Raw genomic sequence first — 17604 nt, 5'->3', positions numbered from 1 at the left:
ATAATTTCTAATAATCCTAAAACTTTGGGTCTGAATCAAGCATAAATAAAAACAAGGATGCATTATCGCTACTCATCATCCGCGGAATCCACCAGAGCAGGATCGTTCACAATGGAACCTGACAACTTCGTGTGGGGTATATAAGGGATATGCTCCCTAATTCGGCTCAGCCGACCACTCTGCTGCTATAATTGAAATTGACTTTTTTGAAATTATTTAATATAGTCTGAATGGCCTTGAGGGGCTACATGCATGTAAGAAGGAAACTCCTATAGAAATTTCGCCAAAATACTCTTCATCATCCATAATAGATGGATTGTCTTCTTGTATTGAGATGATCTTCCATGAGTATGGTAGGGGTTCGGGATCACTACTTACCACTCATCCATATCCAATTCGAAATCCTCCTTGGTTTGTCGGATCTCAACAATTGCTTGATCGGGTTGGAGCTGCTAGCATGGTATGCTTGATTCATGTCTTGAATTATGCAAGAGGGAGGCCTACATGCAAGTTTTGACTAAATGGTGACTGGGTGTATTTTAAAGACATTTATTGATCTAAAACCCACAAGTAATATCATCTCCTAACCAACCCCCCAAAAATCAAAAGATTAAATAAATTCATCTACCTTATTTGTATATATTCTTTTTATAGTTTGTCCCTATTACATCTAGTAATATCATATTTCTTTTCCTAAATGGAGTTGTGTTCTTGTTGCAAGATGGATATGTGCAATTGTCTTGTTGTTGCAATTTTATTTCTTTATTATTTTTTACTTCAAACTAGTTATATTTAAACATGTGTGAGAAAAGTGAATAATAAATATATGATAACTTGATCTATGTTATACTTTGTATCATATGGAGCTCACATGTGAGTACATATTGTCTATAATCGTGTCATGTGAGTACATTTTGTCTATAATCATGTTCATGTCCTTGTTGAAGATTATTCGGTTCCCTATATAGAGGGAGGTGGATATTTATTTTCATTGTTGTGGGTGTGCTAGTTGGGCTTTCATAATAATGTCAACCTTAGTAGCTAGTAAATGTCGCTCAGTTTAAATATAGGAAAATTGGAGTCTAGACTGGCATTGTAATGAAGCTTTATAAGTTTAATTAGTGATACCTTTCAGTCTAGAAATCTCTTTTTTAGTAGCTATTATTTATGTTGTACCAACTTAGGAATTTAAACTAGCAATACAAAAAGTTAGATGCAATTGTGTAGCTAGCAGGTGCCTTAAAGCTATGTTTTCTACAAGTTATTTTATGTATATTATTGCTATACACAATCTTACATATTTATGTATTAAATAAAGCTTTAAGATAAATTAAGCACTATAGTTGGATAATCTAAATAATTGATATAACATCTCAATAACATTTGAAACTAAAAAATAAATAATTTTTTCGCACATAATTTAATACATCAACAACATACATTTTGAAATTAATTAACTTAGCTCATGTCTATAGGATTTCCAAAATATTCTAAAATCTCTACAGCCAATTTGTTCTCTGAAGTACTCCACAAAAAAGTTAAAAATAAAAAATAAAATGCATATCATATTACAACTCGCTACTTTTTTTTCATTTTCTTTCTAATTTAAAAGAACAATTTTTTTTGTAAGCTTGGTCATAGCTTTCCATTAATTTTCGTAAATAAAGAAAGTCACATCCATATGTCTGAGAGTTAGGTGCCCTCAACCTACCTAGAGGGAAACTAGATCTACTGTCCACCTAACCAACTATGCCATCCACAAACAAAAATTGATAAGTCTAACCAACCACGCTATGAAAACCTGAGAGTCTTTGTACTTCCTATTTTCTAATAACTATAAACATAACTTCTAATAAGCCCAAAAAATTAGGTTTGAATCACGCAAAAATAAAAACAAGGATGCATTGTCACTAATCATCATCAGTTGAATCTACTGAAGCAGGATCCTTCACAGTGGAACCCGACAACTTCGTGTGGGGTATGTAAGGGATATGTTGCTCAATTCCGCTTAGTCGACCACTCTACTACTGTAATTGAAATTGAATTTTTTGAAATTCTTTAGTATAGTCCGAATGACCCCGAGGGGCTAAATGCATGTGAGGAGGAAATTGCTCTAGAGATTTCACCAGAATGATCTTAATCATCCAGAATAGATGGGTTGTCTTCTTGTATTGAGATGATCTGCCACGAGTGTGGCCTGGGTCTGGGATCACTGCTTACCACTCATCCATATCCAATTTGAAATCCTCCTCGGTCAGTCAGATCTCTGCTTCCTAATCTGCAATCAATTGCTTGACTGGGTTGGAGCTGCTATCATTGTATGCTTGAGCCGCGTCTTGAATCATACGAGAGGAAGGCTTGCACCCACAACCCGTTCTAGTAACCCCACCAGAAGAGTTGGGTTGGATTTTTGTTCATGAAGAGGCCTTCCTCTGTTTTCCTCCAACTCGGTCGCCACGACCATTCTTTCATGTACCAGCTACCTGGGACATGCTTTTCCTGCTACCTAACAAAGGCTTCTCTTTTCCCAACTCTGGGCACCGACCGAAACAGGGTCACAGCATGGGTGCTCGTCACTGCCAAGGGTTGCGCATGCATTGCAAACCTGTTAAATCAAATTCAAACGAAACTAACAAAGTAAGGAACCCACCCCAAATTTTTCTATCAACTGGCTGCCAACACAGGATAAGGATGCCATTGTTTTCATTCCTCTTCCTTTGCCCTTTGCGGGGAATGAATGGACTGGCCATGCCATCAATGTTCGAGACCTCAAAATTATATCTGCACGTCCCATAACTTATCCACTTCACCAACCAAACACTATACAAGGAATTAAAAAGAGAGTCGAGCCAACAGCTACACTGAGCCTGCAACCCACCAAACCCCTTCTAACAAGACTACATACAAAGAACCCGGGCCACATAAATCAAGCCCCTATCCTCAAAAGTTGGCTTATGGTGACATACATCAAGCCATAACCAACTCCAAAACCATAATTGACCCCTAGCTAAACAAGAATTCCAAACTCGATAGACTCTGTTCCACATGACCAAATTGACCCAGAAGTGGACCACCAGGGTTCTTCTATCTTCACTCCTATGCAAACAGAGGGCATAGCTGGAGTTAAATGTACCCACGGCTCAAATTCAAGCTTGTCCAAAGCCTAAATACCCTAGAACCAAGCGAAATTATTCACAGACCCAAACCCCTTCTAGCCCTTTCTTGCCCGAGCATGGGGGACCTCCACATCCAAAACCCTTTACCACCCAGACCATACACACACCCATGCAAGACAAGAAAATTCCATACTTGAAAAACACCAGGACATATAGAATGATGGATTTAACCCCATCCAGAAACCCAACGATTCCATGCCTCTAACAATTCCATTTCTCTTTCCCCCAAAACACAGACCCATGCATCTAATCATTAAAGGTCGAATAGAATGCTCCATACAAACAAAAGATGCTAATTTAAGACCCAAAACATACCAGCGAATGCTACTAGAACTTGGAGACGTCCACCATGAGCTGCCCTGAGTCTCCCTCTCAAGTCAATTCCACAGGGACATAAGTTCACAAACTAACTTTCTCAACAAGCTGGAAGGAATTCTCACTGTTCCAACTATCCTTGTACCTTTTCCACCTTCAAGTTGGGCATTAAAAGCTTCATGCGTGCCACAACCTCTCCAACTGTTGCATGCATGCGAAGGGTTGCCGAAGCGATATGATAGATCCGCATCAATCGTTAGGCCAGGACAAGCCCAATGGGGTCGGCTTGCACCATTATCGAGGGAATTTAAAATAACATTATTAAAACAATACACAGAAAAGATATTATAAGAGTTGTTGAACCATAAAATTATAATGAACTACTCCCTACCACAGAGAAACAAAATCTTCCTTCTTGGAACTGACCTAAATGAGTTCTTCTTGCTTGTCTTCATCTACATTGCATCCCTTTCATACGCACTTCAAAAAATTGAACCTGATATTAACTCCAAAGCATTTTCGCTTTTCGGAAATTTCATGCTTCAGGTGATATGAATTTCATTTTTTTCTAAAACAAATGTGATTTATTTTTTCCAATTTTTTAAGAAATCACAACTCTTTTATTCTTATCTCTTGTTTGGAGATTGGCTTGGGTAAAAACAAGAAATCAATATCATGCTGCATGTGATATGAATTTCAATTTTTTCAAAAAGAAATGTGATTTATTTTTTCAATTTTTTTCATTAATTTTTTTTAAAAAGATAGAATTAAAGAATACAGAATATTTCATTTTTTCTTATTAAAATAAAATATGAACTTAAAACAACACAAAAATATTTTCGGTTTTCTATAAGAAATTTCATGGTGTAGGTGATGTGAATTTCAATTTTTTCAAAAACAAATGTGATTTATATTTTCTATTTTTTAAAGAAACGACAACTTTTTTATTCTTGTCTCTTTTTAAATCAAAACTTTTATTCTCATCTCTTGTTTGGAGATTGGCTTGGGAAAAAACAAAAAATAAATTTAAGGCTGCTCATGATATGAATTTCATTTTTTTCATAAACAAATGTGATTTATTTTTTCCACTGGAGTCTAAAAAATATGTTGTAATGAAGCTTTATAACTTTAATTAGTAACACCTTTCAGTATATAAATCGATTTTTTAGAAGCTATTATTTATGTTGTACCAACTTAGGAATGTAAACTTGTAATACAAAAAGCTAGAGGCAATTGTGTAGCTAGCACGTGCCTTAAAACTATGTTTTCTACAAATTGTGTTATGTATATTATTATATCTACTGCAAACATCACCCATGGTATTATGCATTCATTTTTGTTTTGACTGGTGTTAGTTTGTCTTTGACCAAAAATTTCCCTTATTTAACCATGGTTTAACATTGGGAATTCAATTTTTGTTATTATTTAAATTATTTATTTGTAAGGTGATTGGTTGAGGTCTTATAATGGGTTTTTTTAGTAACTTCCATTTCTATTTGTTACTAATTTTTATTTTTAGTTTTATTTCCTTTTTATTTAACCTTTTGAATTTTATTTCTATTTTCAGGAATTATGTTTTTTTCCCTATATTTTCAATTTAAGATCACTTATTATTATATAGAAAACATATATATATATATATATATATATATATATATATATATATATATATATATATATATATATAGATATAGATATTAAAGTGTATATATGTTAATATAAACAATATTAGTTAATCATATTTTTTAATTTGTGGTATGACATTCAACAATACAATATTTTATTTGTTTATTTGAAAACATTTTCGGAAGAAATCACATTGGATCGAAGCGTTTTGAACCAACTTGTAAGATTTTTGTGATGAAATATTTATTTTTTTATTTTTAGTTTAATTAAACTGTATTTAAGCTAAGCCATAGGTACCAGCTACTATATAACCCTTGTTGTTATACACAATGTTACATATTTATGTATTAAATAAAGCTTTAAGATAAATTAAGTAATATATTGAGACAATCTAAATAATTAATATAACATCTCAATCACATTTAAAACCAAAAAATAAATATTTTTTTCACGTATAATATAATACATCACCAACATATATTTTGCAATTAATTAATTTAGTTCATATCTATAACATTTCCAAAATATTATAAACTCTCTAAAACGAATTTGTTCTCTAAACTACCAGATAGAAACAAAATTTCTTGGAATTGATCCAAATGAGTTCTTCTTACTCATCTTCATTTACATTGCATTTCTTTAGTACCCACTTCCTCAAATTGAACTTGATAATAACTAGACAACATTTCAGCATTTCTATAAGAAATTTCATACTAATGATATGAATTTCATTTTTAAAAAAAATATGTGATTTATTTTTTCCAATTTTTTAAAGAAATCATGACTTTTTTATTCATATCTCTTGTTTTAAGATTGGCTTGGGAAAAGAAAAGATCAATTTCATGTTGCAGGTGATATGAATTTCTTTAATTTTTTCATTTCAGAAAGAAATGTGATTTATTTTTTCCAAAATTTTTATTCAAAAAATTAAAAAAACAAGAATTAAAAAACAAAAAACATTTTATTTTTTCTTATTAAAATAAAATACAAACTTACAATTAAAGAGAAATATTTTAGTTTTTTTATGGTAAATTTTATGGTGTAAGTAATATGAGTTTCAATTTTTTCAAAAAATCTATTTTTTTCCAATTTTTTTTAAAGAAATAAAAACTTTCTCATTTTTTGTTTGCAAATTGGCTTGGTCAAAAACAAAAAACCAATTCCATGTGGTAGATGATATGAATTTCAATTTTCTCAAAAACGAATGTAATTTATTTTTCCCACCTTTTAAGAAATCACAACTTTTTTATTCACATCTCTTGTTTGCAGATTGGCTGGGGAAAACAAAAAATCAATTTCATGTTGAGGTGATATGAATTTCAATATTTTCAAAAGCAAAAGTGATTTATTTTTTCTAAATTTTTTATTAAAAAATTTAAAAAACAAAATATTTGATTTTTTCCTATTAAAATAAAATATGAACTTTACAACAACATAGAAATATTTTCTCTTTTCCGTAGGAAATTTTTCATGATGCAGGTGATATTAATTTCAAATTTTTCAAAAACAAATGTGATTTATTTTAACCAATTTTTTAAGAAATCATAACTTTCTTATACTCATCTCTTGTTTGCAGATTGGATTGGGAAAAACAAAAAATCAATTTCATGCTGCAGGTGATATGAATTTCAAAATTTTTAAAAATAAATGTGATTTATTTTTTTCCAATTCTTTTTTAAAGAAATCACAACTTTTTTTATTCTTGTTTGTAGATTGTTTTGGGGAAAAACAGCTATATATTAAATATCTAAACACCACAGATAAAACAGCTGTAGTTATAATTAAATTATGTAGTAGTCTGCTTAGGTTGTTGACCACTTGTAGGAATTGTCGCCTCAATCCCTTGACCATGATATCATGTAATAAATCATATAGCAGACAAATCTTTTGTGTTTCCTAATTAGTCAATTAGGAAAGGGTGTATTATTTTAGTAAATTTGGTTAATTTTTATTAGATGATACAATCTCAAATATAGAAAAATGAAAAAGCCAGGTCCCTGGGAATTGATGACGGGAAATGAATGAATAACAAATGAAAAGTCAGATACTAGTTTAATCAATGAATAACAAATGAAAAGTCAGATACTAGTTTAATACAGACTGTGACAAGTGTAGACCATACCGTGAGACACTGAAAGCAGCAGTACTCGTTGCAAAAATGATTGGAAATAATTAGTATCAGAAAAAAGAATAAGGCAAAAGTTATTGGAAATATTTTGTATTAAAAAAAAAACCGCAGCCAAAAAGTCAGAATGCACACTATTTCTTTTCTCTCAACTAAATTAAAATATAATTTCCCAACCAGAGAAATATTTTGGCTTTGACTTTTTGGCAATCGTTTTCCAAAAAAAAGTGATCATTTAGATTTTGTAAAAAACCCGATTTATATATACAAATTGCTTGTTTGAGGAGAAACATGTTAAAAAAACAAATCCAGGATTTTCCCAACAGATAAACTAATCTCTCATTTTCAAGATAATGACATGCTCTACCAATAACTCACCACTTTGAAAAGTACCTCGGCCTTCAGCAACTAGTTTAGAGAGTAGCCCAGCTGGTCGAATAATTGTATTCTTGGATGTTGAGGAGTATGCATTACCCATCCTCGCCGCTGACTGATTCAGAGGGTATCAGGGTAGGATGAATCTATGTGTTATCCACTTTGTTCAGAGACTTGAACTTGGCACATGAATGGCAGTTGAGAGGTGCCAAAACTGTTTTGGGATACATCCGGTACATTCTCAAAGGAAAAGATGTTGCTTATAGGTGGACTCTAGAAAGTTCACTTGAAAAAAACTTAAAGATTTATATGTTTAAATCAACCCTTAACTTGTTTACGGTCAATAAGAAACCGCTGACTACTGTTGATTTAGAATTTTATGGAGATATTTCATTAATGGTTTTTCTGTTACAATCTACAGAAAGCATTGAAATCAAATCGTGTTCATGTCGAAATACCAGATTGGATCTCAGAATAATTTTCAGTACATACCAAGAAGTAAAAATCATTTGAATCTAGAAAACTGACATTATCATATTTTCACTACATACCAGGAAGCAAAATTCATTCGAATCTAGGAAACTGATATCATCATATCTGAGGGCTCCAATGCAGCTAACAAAATTGAATAATGATATCAGTTGCATATAGTAACTTTAAACATTACAATGCTATAGGGCTAATGTTGAAGAAACCCCTTCCCGTAAAAAAAAAGGCACTTGATTTGGCAGATTTCCACGCATCTAGGAGAAATGCAGAAATATAGTAGTTAGCAAACTGTGAATTTGTGTATCAAGTATGGAAACAGTTGAATCCATTTCAAAGAAAAAAATGGCTTGAAATTTTCTATTAAATGACACTGAATCCTTGAATCTTTATCTTCAAGGTTAATTTTTTTTTTTAAGCAATTAGTGAACATTCATTGAAATAAAAACCTTGATCACAATGTAATTATCCAGCGCTTTCATCAAAACAACGAACAAAATACATGGCCATTGTAATATTTGAGATTATAAAGTTCTATGCTAATTATAGCATTGATTGCGACCGGCAATAGATTCATGGGTTATGATAAATTTCTAGTTGAATGGTTGCACAAATCACAAATCAAGATTCAGCTGACAGTGAGTGGGATCTAATGGTAAAAGAATTTTCAATCCTTTAACAAGTGTTGAGAGTGGCAAGTGTAAATCCTAAATATTTTTAACTATGTAAATTCACCCACATTTTATTATAGAAATTTTTAACGTGTAAATAATCTTTATTGCAATATTATGGCCCAATATATCACATTTCATATCACACTTATTTATTCATTTATATGATATTCTTTTCAAATTAATGAATTTAATTAAAATAGCAAAAAAAAACATAACTGCATCAAAAATAAATCTTACTTAATCCATTACTAGTATTAAAACACTTACTTTATTACATTATTAAAATTTAAAAAAAAAATCATAAAACAAATTAAATTATAACACCATTATTATTATTAAAATTGATTATTATACAAGTTAAACATACAATTTTAAAATGGTTTACTTCCCATAGAACTTTTAATTGTGTAAAAATATTTATTACAATCTCAATATTGAAAATTTTAATGATTTTTACTTTTTAATATAAATTGTAATAAATAAAAATAATATACCAATTTATTTTTTCCGAATTCAAACTCAGTGATTTATTCAAATGGACGAGACCATGCATCCTAGACAACCAATGTGGCAGTGTATTAGGGTATCCAGACATGACTGGGAAACTTCACTTGCTATGGGAAGATAAGCCTTGACTCATTTCACTGGACATCATGTTTCCCACCAGCAATGCTAAGTAATGCATTGCTAGTAAAAGTATTCAATCTAACCCGGGTTGGAATTTCAAAATCGGCATATCCAGTAAATTTGACGGTGTTTTTAAATTGTATTTGACTGACAAATCACTAGGACAATTTGGCTGTTAAATTCTATCCTTGAATCCATCCATAATTTAAACTAAATATTATTAAAGCACCAAACACTTCAGAAATCAAAATTTTTATAAACGATCGAAGAAATTTAATCCATCCATAATTTACACTAAAATATTCTTAAAGCAACAAATACTTAAAGTTGATATATATTTTTATAAACGATTGAAGAAATTCCGGCTATATAACTTCTGAGAGAATTTTCTGTTGAAAAAAAAAAGTTCCTGAGATAACAGCTCAGATCGAGTAACAGTTTCACAATCTGAAATTTTAGCTGACAGTGAATTAAACAAAGATTACAAAAAGCTCAGATCGAGTCACAGTTTTGACAATCTGGAGTTTTAGCTGACAGTGAATTAAACAAATATTAGAAAAAGCTTCAGCGATCAAACCGTAATCATATTTCTGTATCAGTTATGAGAATGGACTTTGGGGAAGGAGGACATCCAATGTTTTTCCTTATTAACATACAGTTAACCTCAAATGAACCAATAATGAATGATTCTTATTTATGTCCACAGTCGCTCCCATATCTGCAGAGGATCCACGTCGTCTACAACAGGCTCCTCCATATTGGCGTTTTCATTCTTCTGAAGTGAATAATGCAATATAGACCTTTACCAATTTTTATATTATAATATTATTTCTTTTATCATGACAATTCCAATATAATCTATTTTAATCAATATCAATTTCTTTTTATATCAATATCAATTCTCCTTTAATTCTTGGCAGGCTCTTCCCTTTTCTTTATAACTAATTTAGTCATCTAAAAACTGTCCATATATACACGATTAACGTTTAAAAATCATAGATATTCATTGAATTTACAAAGACATATATTTAATTTTACTTTTTTAAACAGGAAATTACAACTGTTCCAACTATACAAATTCAAGTCATATACATTTCGGAGAATCATCACTATCTCTCGCAAGACAAGACAGAAACTCATTGCGCATACAAGACAGAAACTCATTGCACATACATAGATGATAGAAGGATGACAACATTTTAATTTGTTTCACCATCGCCATGTCATAATCGTCATTATGACGGCCACACTTAATCCTCGTCTCCCACGAAAGAAAATCAATTTCCTTGGAGAATGCAGGGTCCACTACTATTCGGGCATTCCACTGGTTGACAGTTCCTTCTTTGCTGTTGACGGAGTTTCTTTTTCTGCTTTCTGGAGCTTCTGTTTCTGCTTATTGCCGGAGCTGAGGAATTTTCAGTCACTGGAGGCTTCTCAGCAGTAGAAGAAACAAGAGAAACGGCGACATCTTCCACTGGAGGCTTCTTACCAGTTGAGGAATCAGGAAATTGAGCCACATCTTTAACTTCTTGCATTAATTCACAGTTTCTTCTCTGTTGTTGACGGAGCTTCTTTTTCTGCTTCTTGGAGCTTCTCTTTCTGTTTATTGCCTGCGATGTGGAGCTTTCATCAGATGAAGGTTTCTTGACGGTTGACGAATCAAGAAATAGAGCCTCAGCTTCCACTGGTACCTTACTTTTATCAGCAAAAATAGCAGTTGAAGAATCAAAATATGCAGCCAAATCTTCCGCTGGAGGCTTCTTACCAGTTGAAGAAGCCACTGGTGCCTTCATTTTATCAACACGAATACCAGCTGATTCAAGGTTTACAGCCGAATTTTCTAATGGTACCTTACTTTTATCAACGCTAATACCAATTGAAGAGTTGGGAGATACAGCCAAATCTCCCAACTCTTGAAGCTTCTTACCAGTAAAAGAATCAAGAAATACAGCCACGTCTTCCCCTCGTAACTTACCTTTATCTACGCTACTGCCTGTTGAGGAAGCACGATATACAGACGAATCTTGCACTGGTACCTTAGTTTTATCAAGGCCAATACGAGTTGCAGAATCAAGAAATGCAGCCAAATTTTCCACTGGCACCTTAGTTTTATCAGCACGAACACCAATATCTGCTGCATATCTCTTTAAAAAGTAAGTTCCAACCAGCATAAATGCGAGGCCTAGTGAGCTAGTAAGCATATCTCGATGGTCATAGGCGAGACGAGAAGCAGATTGAACGCCATCCATAGCTGCTACTTGCCCACTTTTTCCTGAGGCCTTTCTTTTAACAATGTATCCCGTCCTGCAGTATATTGCAAAATCCTCACAGTTGTTACACAATAGATCGTAGTTTCCAAAACCATGTTTATGCAGATACATTGCACGGTGAATGACTTCGTCTGGGGGATCCGACTGTGCAAGTGTACATGTTCCTCCGCGGACTTGTGCCAAAAATACAGCTTTACTAACACCATACTCAAATCGATGCACAGCTCCTCCGTCAAGAAAACAATCTAGACAAGACCGGATCACTCCACTATTTCCATATTGGAGGCCGCAGCTGTCAGGAGATCTTGGGCAACTCAGATGTTGTTTTGGTATTGAAGTAGAGGCAAACGAATTAATTAAACTGACCCCTGCTCCAATTTCTTGACCCGACCCTCTTGTAAAATGGACAACGTCATCATCCCCAACAAAAATTCCTGTGTAGGATCCCCAGGAAGCATAAGACGTGAGATGAACTTAAATGGGAAGTCATGCAAAAACCATTAACATTTTATTGCAGAACAGCTAAGCAAAGTCATTATGGTAGACGAGAACAATAAATTATGGTAGACGAGAACAATAAACTACACGGAATCAAACTCTGCATCCAGATCAGTTAGATGCCAAAACAGAAATGACAAATATTGCAGATAAAAAGCATAACGATAATTGGCAGCAAACCATAAATGAAACATTTGGAGGAAACACCTGGTAGTGTCTCCAACCTAATTTTATAGATATAGGATGATGTTGAAGTGAACTAAAGCCAGCGAACCGATTGGGGTATCCAATTAAAAACAAATGCATTAATATCCAGAGGAATATAATGAGTTCTCTGTAACTATATTGAATATTATAAAGGTCATATTAATGCGAGGAAATGTACCGTGGTGAGCATATGTGTAAGCTGTCCTCCATGAGTAAACATGGTCGCCAGCTCTAAGATCCCTCCTGTCCACCTCGTTGAAGAGAATGCCCATTTAGATTATGTGAAGTGAGCTGGATCAGCAGAGTCGGTTGATGTCGCAATGCAGAAAACCCTCCTGTTGTCGAAATAGCAAGCGAAACGTTTTCAGATTTGCAAGACGATGTGGGAAATTTAGGCCTAAGCATCATTTATACATGCATGTCATTTGATGGTGGCGCTAAAGCGTAGTGGGACGACCCACCACTAGGTTCGGCGAAAGGCACGCTTGCTTGCCTTTTCTTGGACTACGCGGTATGCTATCACTGAGAAATTTCCAAAACGCGGATACATGATGGAATGGGCACACTAGTGTTTGGAAATTGCCCAGCACTTTTGTTAGGTGTTCAAATGAATTCATGGATCCATTACAGAACCCTGTCATTTTGCTATAAGCATAGATGGCAGACATACATCCATTATGAAATCTCATATATACCCATTCTCATACATTTCCTCCTGGGCTCTGATAATGTAACACCATCTCCCAAGAATTCACTTATCCATCCCCTCATTGCTATGTACATCCATGCCACCCTCACACACTCATGACAGATGAATTGACTGAGCCATGCATGCATGCCCCCGGGCCCCACACATCCATTACAGTTGGAAATTGGACTCCCCTCATTGCTATGAACATACATGCCCCACCAGACGTCCTTTTCAGAACCATGAAACGACGGATCCACCCACCGCCTCATTGCTATGAGGTTACATGCCCCACATACACATCCATTACAGAACCCTGTCATAGCTATGAGCATACCCACCACACATGAAATTTCAACCGCTTTTCGCCACCCTTGAGGAAGTAGCCAAAATCGTGAACGGAATTCCCACAACCATACCCGATTTCTGATTCGCATACATCTGATTTCTGATGATCCTTGAAATTTCGGGCTAGTCAAAAGCTGCTTAATACACGTGGCACCGGTACGTTGAAGTTAGGACGATAAACTGTATACAACTGCCTATACCGCCCTTCATTTCTCAGGCGTGAATAGCTAACTGCAGAGAGTGGCCCCTCTTAGTCGTCCTGCTCGCTTTCAGTTTCAGTGGTAAGACTTATAGGATTGCAAATATGGGTACATTCAGAGGGTTGCTCCAGTCTACCATTAATTCGAGGGTAAGCCACCCCAAATAATAAGATTTATGTTTTCCCTGAGACCTTTTTTTTCAAGGAAAATTGCGCAATTTAAATTAAGATTATTAAGAAAATTACAAGTTGTATGTCAACATTAGAGCAATGCTTTCACTACTATCAGCAGGTAAGTCAGTTCAGACGTTATGAACATTATATTTACATATTTTTTATTAAACTTGAAAGGTTAAAAAAACCATGACTGTATTTGCAATGTTAAAGACTCTAGAGCAAAAATAAACAGAAGCAAAAACTAGGATGATCCTATTGATCAATTTTGTAGGTGAACCGCCTCTTAGATGAAAGGCTTGTGGTAGATTTGGAAAAAGTTTCCATCCCTGTACTCTTGAATTACCCACTGTCTTCTGGTCAGCTGCGCGGCCTTTCTGGAAAGAAGATAGCGACTTCATTCCTTTCTATGTAGATATGAGAGATGAGAGAGCAGATAAAAAACTCAAACTGTGATTTCAAATCAATGGTTTCTTCCACCAAGTCTCTGAGTGTGTACGCAAATGACAGTTATAGATCCCATTTATCTAGTTTATGATGAGCTGAGAGTCTCCAAAAATTTGAATGTTGTGGCAGTGTTTTTACTTGGCAAAGAGAAGGAGGTGTCTGGAACTGTTTAGTTTCGCGAAGTTGTTAGTGCCTCTCCATAGTCCCGCTTATGAGCTGAGAGTCTCCAAAAATTTGAATGTTGTGGCAGTGTTTTTACTTGGCAAAGAGAAGGAGGTGTCTGGAACTGTTTAGTTTCGCGAAGTTGTTAGTGCCTCTCCATAGTCCCACTTTCATTTTCAAGCTCACAGACTCGTTTACATTTTGAAGCTCACAGACTCGTTTAGGTGTAGGACAGCTCCTCCGCAGCCCTCTGGTTGGGCCAAGCCATCGAAGTACGCCCAAGACTGACCTTTGTCTATTACTTCTGGGATTATTGTCCGAGGGGGGCGCTGTGCTTGATCCTTATTTATTTCCTTGTTAAATACCTTGATTTTGCACACTCCTTACAAGTCTACAAATCTGGAATGGTGTGGACGCTTCTTTGTTATTCGCATAGCTTCAGCTTTGTCCTCAAGGTTTCCCATTTCCGACCGTGCCATTCTTGTTTCTTATCCAGTTTTTCGAATCGATGTTATGGCAGACCTGGCGTGGCTTATGGCCAGAATGGTGCTAGGTTCAATGCTTTGGCGAAACGGTAACACGATTTCTTCCCTTAGTTATTATTTTTCTAATTCTATTGCAACTTCTCGTATCATTTATGACACTAATGTTTCCGACCTTAATTTCAGTGTGATTTCCACAAGCTAGACACGAAAGCCAGAGTTTCTTTCTTGAAAATCGGGCTTTTAATTATGGTTACCTTTCCTTTCAGGATTTTGCACGGATTAGCGTGACCCATTTTCTGCGGCTTGTCCGTGTTTCCGTGGCTGGAAACATGTTGTTTCATGTTTCTGCGGCTTGTCCGTGTTTGAGCCCAAGTTGACATATGGTTTATAAAGTTGAGAACACTAACTTTTGGGCGTACATATTAAAATATGCTCATTGTGTCATGGCTACTGGTTAGCAGCTCTACCATTCACCAATTTCCATCACCTACACTCATGTCTGATTTCCATGCAGCTGGTTATCACAATTGCAATTCACTCGGTGGTCAACCCAACACTTTGGTGCATATTGGTTCACAAATGTTTCACTGTTCTTAACATTGAGCCCTCATCTGCCTTGGGCAATTTTATGGTCTTTCTAGCCCAGCTCGATTACTAGTAATGGCTCGAGTCTCCTATTAAAAAAAAAAATCTCCATCCAACATCTGATTTAGTAGAGAAGGTACAAAAATACAAATGTAGAGTTTTGTTTTTTATTTTATTTGTTTATGTATCAGATATTCTATTCAAATAACTTAACGGTAGTTATAAGATTTATGTATTACACAAATATTTCCATTGGAACTTAACATACAATAACGTAGAAATTAACACATTTGGAATCAAATTATGTGCAAGTAGAATGTCAAAGATTGCAAGCTTTTGATCAAGTGAGACATTTCAATATTGAAAAATGGTGAGAAACAACAAAGAGAGGAGAAATAAATATGCAAGGAGAGGATAAATAAATATGCATGAAACCTGTGTGGAAGGAAACAATCTTAGCATCAAACGCTCACTTCATACCCTTCGTCCACCTTTTTGGAATAGAGTCTCTGTTTTGAGGCATAAAAAGGCCTTTTGCTTTTATTGATGGGCCTTTACTTGGTCAAATACATAGCCAAGTCTCGCAAAATATCATCCGGAATAAAGGAAAGTGTGTAGCTTCCACTATAAGAGTTCACCATGGTACCTTTGAATGGTGAATTAAAGTTGTTATATCAACTAAAAGAATTATTTAATCAATGTGCAACAAAAGATCCACTTCTCTCCTATCAAACTTTGTAAAGTTGTTATGTCAATAACTAGCTTATTGATATATCTATTTCATTGATCTACTTTAAACTAGTTCATCCAATGGTAAATTTTCAATTTGTCATTTTGGAAAAAAAAAAATTGAATAAACCTCCCATGTCACCAACTACTCAAAATGCTCTAAAGAAGTTGAGCAAGGACAAGCAAAGACAAATCTAATCACCTTAAGAGCAAGTCGTAAAAGTATGTAAGCTTTTGATCAAGTGAGACAATTCAATATCTGAAGCCTTTTGCTTTTATTTATGGGCCCTTACTTGGTCAAATACATAGCCAAGTCTCGCAAAATATCATCCTGAATAAAGGAAAGCTTGTGACTTGTACCATAAGAGTTCACCATGGTACCTCTGAAAGGTGAATTAAAGTTGTTATATCAGCTGAAAGAATTATTTAATCAGTGTGCAAAAAAAGATCCACTTCTCTCCTATCAAGCATTGTAAATTTGTTATGTCAGTGACTAGCTTATTGATATATCTATTTCATTGCTCTACTTTAAACTAGTTCTTCCAATGGTAAATTTTGAATTTGTCATCTTGGAAAAAAAAATTCAATAAACCTCATAAGTCACCAACTACTCAAAATGCCCCAAAGAAGTTGAGCAAGGACAAGCAAAGACAAATCTAATCACCTTAAGAACAAGTGGTAAAAGTATGTAAGCTTTTGATCAAGTGAGACAATTCAATATCTCAAAAGAGCATTTTTTTAATCAGATATTTGCTATTGGAACTTGAAAGAACATCTTTTTTGTAGAATCTGTAAATTTGACATAATGTAAGTGATTTCTCTTTATCTTCTACTTTTGCTGGGCATGGAATCCCCCTACAACATGTTTTGGGGCTCAAAGCCCAAGTTTTGAGTAACATTGTTGTAAAGACTTTGCGAATTGCGGGCGCGGAGCGGAAATTGTATGTTAGAGTCATAAGGTTGTCTGCCCTAAGTTTCGAATGTAGTGTTAGCCTACCCATGGTCTGCGGACCATGGGATTGTATAAATAGAGCCTCGCTCTAAGTTGTAAAAGGAGAATCAATGAAGAAATGATAGAATCTAATGGATAGAATGAGATAAGAAAGCATAGAAGAAGAGTTTAAGAGTCTTGGGTCATAGTAGTAAGAAGAGGCTCTGCAGCTGAGTGCACAGAGCCCTAGTAGAGTCCACAGCTGAGTGCACGGACCCCTGCAGCTGAGTGCACAGGGCGGAGTCGAGTTTGTAACCAAGGAAAGAGAATAATAAAGAGAAGTTTAATTTCAAATCTTGTGTATCTGTTTTGAGTTATTATCTATCTTTTGCAATTATACTGTTTTAATTATCGTGTGCACTTGTATGAATAAAACACTGTTAAGCATAACTAAACACAGGCATATAAGCTAAGTGA

General features: G+C 34.6%; 1 protein-coding gene across 1 annotated transcript; it reads right to left on the bottom strand.

Annotated features, from left to right (window-relative positions):
• Positions 1 to 10496: 10496 nt before the first annotated feature.
• Positions 10497 to 12767, bottom strand: LOC149265176 (uncharacterized). The gene is made up of 2 exons (XM_089392100.1): positions 12558 to 12767; positions 10497 to 12108 (listed from the first exon to the last, which is right to left on the bottom strand). The coding sequence occupies exons 1-2, from the start codon at positions 12649 to 12651 to the stop codon at positions 10682 to 10684; spliced, it is 1521 nt and encodes a 506-aa protein (XP_089248226.1). The 5' UTR covers positions 12652 to 12767; the 3' UTR covers positions 10497 to 10681.
• Between the last annotated feature and the right edge of the window lie 4837 nt (positions 12768 to 17604).

This window comes from Pinus tabuliformis, chromosome 6, assembly GCF_031772625.1.
Source record: "Pinus tabuliformis cultivar Carrire ecotype Pingquan chromosome 6, CPIR1, whole genome shotgun sequence".
Lineage (NCBI taxonomy): Eukaryota > Viridiplantae > Streptophyta > Pinopsida > Pinales > Pinaceae > Pinus > Pinus tabuliformis.
Note: the sequence above shows the minus strand (reverse complement) of the source record. Positions and strands in the feature narration are given on the sequence as shown.

Excerpts from the sequence above, each read along its gene's own strand:
- LOC149265176 (XM_089392100.1), bottom strand. The coding sequence starts at position 12,651 with ATGGGCATTCTCTTCAACGAGGTGGACAGGAGGGATCTTAGAGCTGGC. Across the intron at positions 12,109-12,557 it reads TTACACATATGCTCACCACG|GAATTTTTGTTGGGGATGAT; the intron begins GTACATTTCCTC and ends GATCCTACACAG.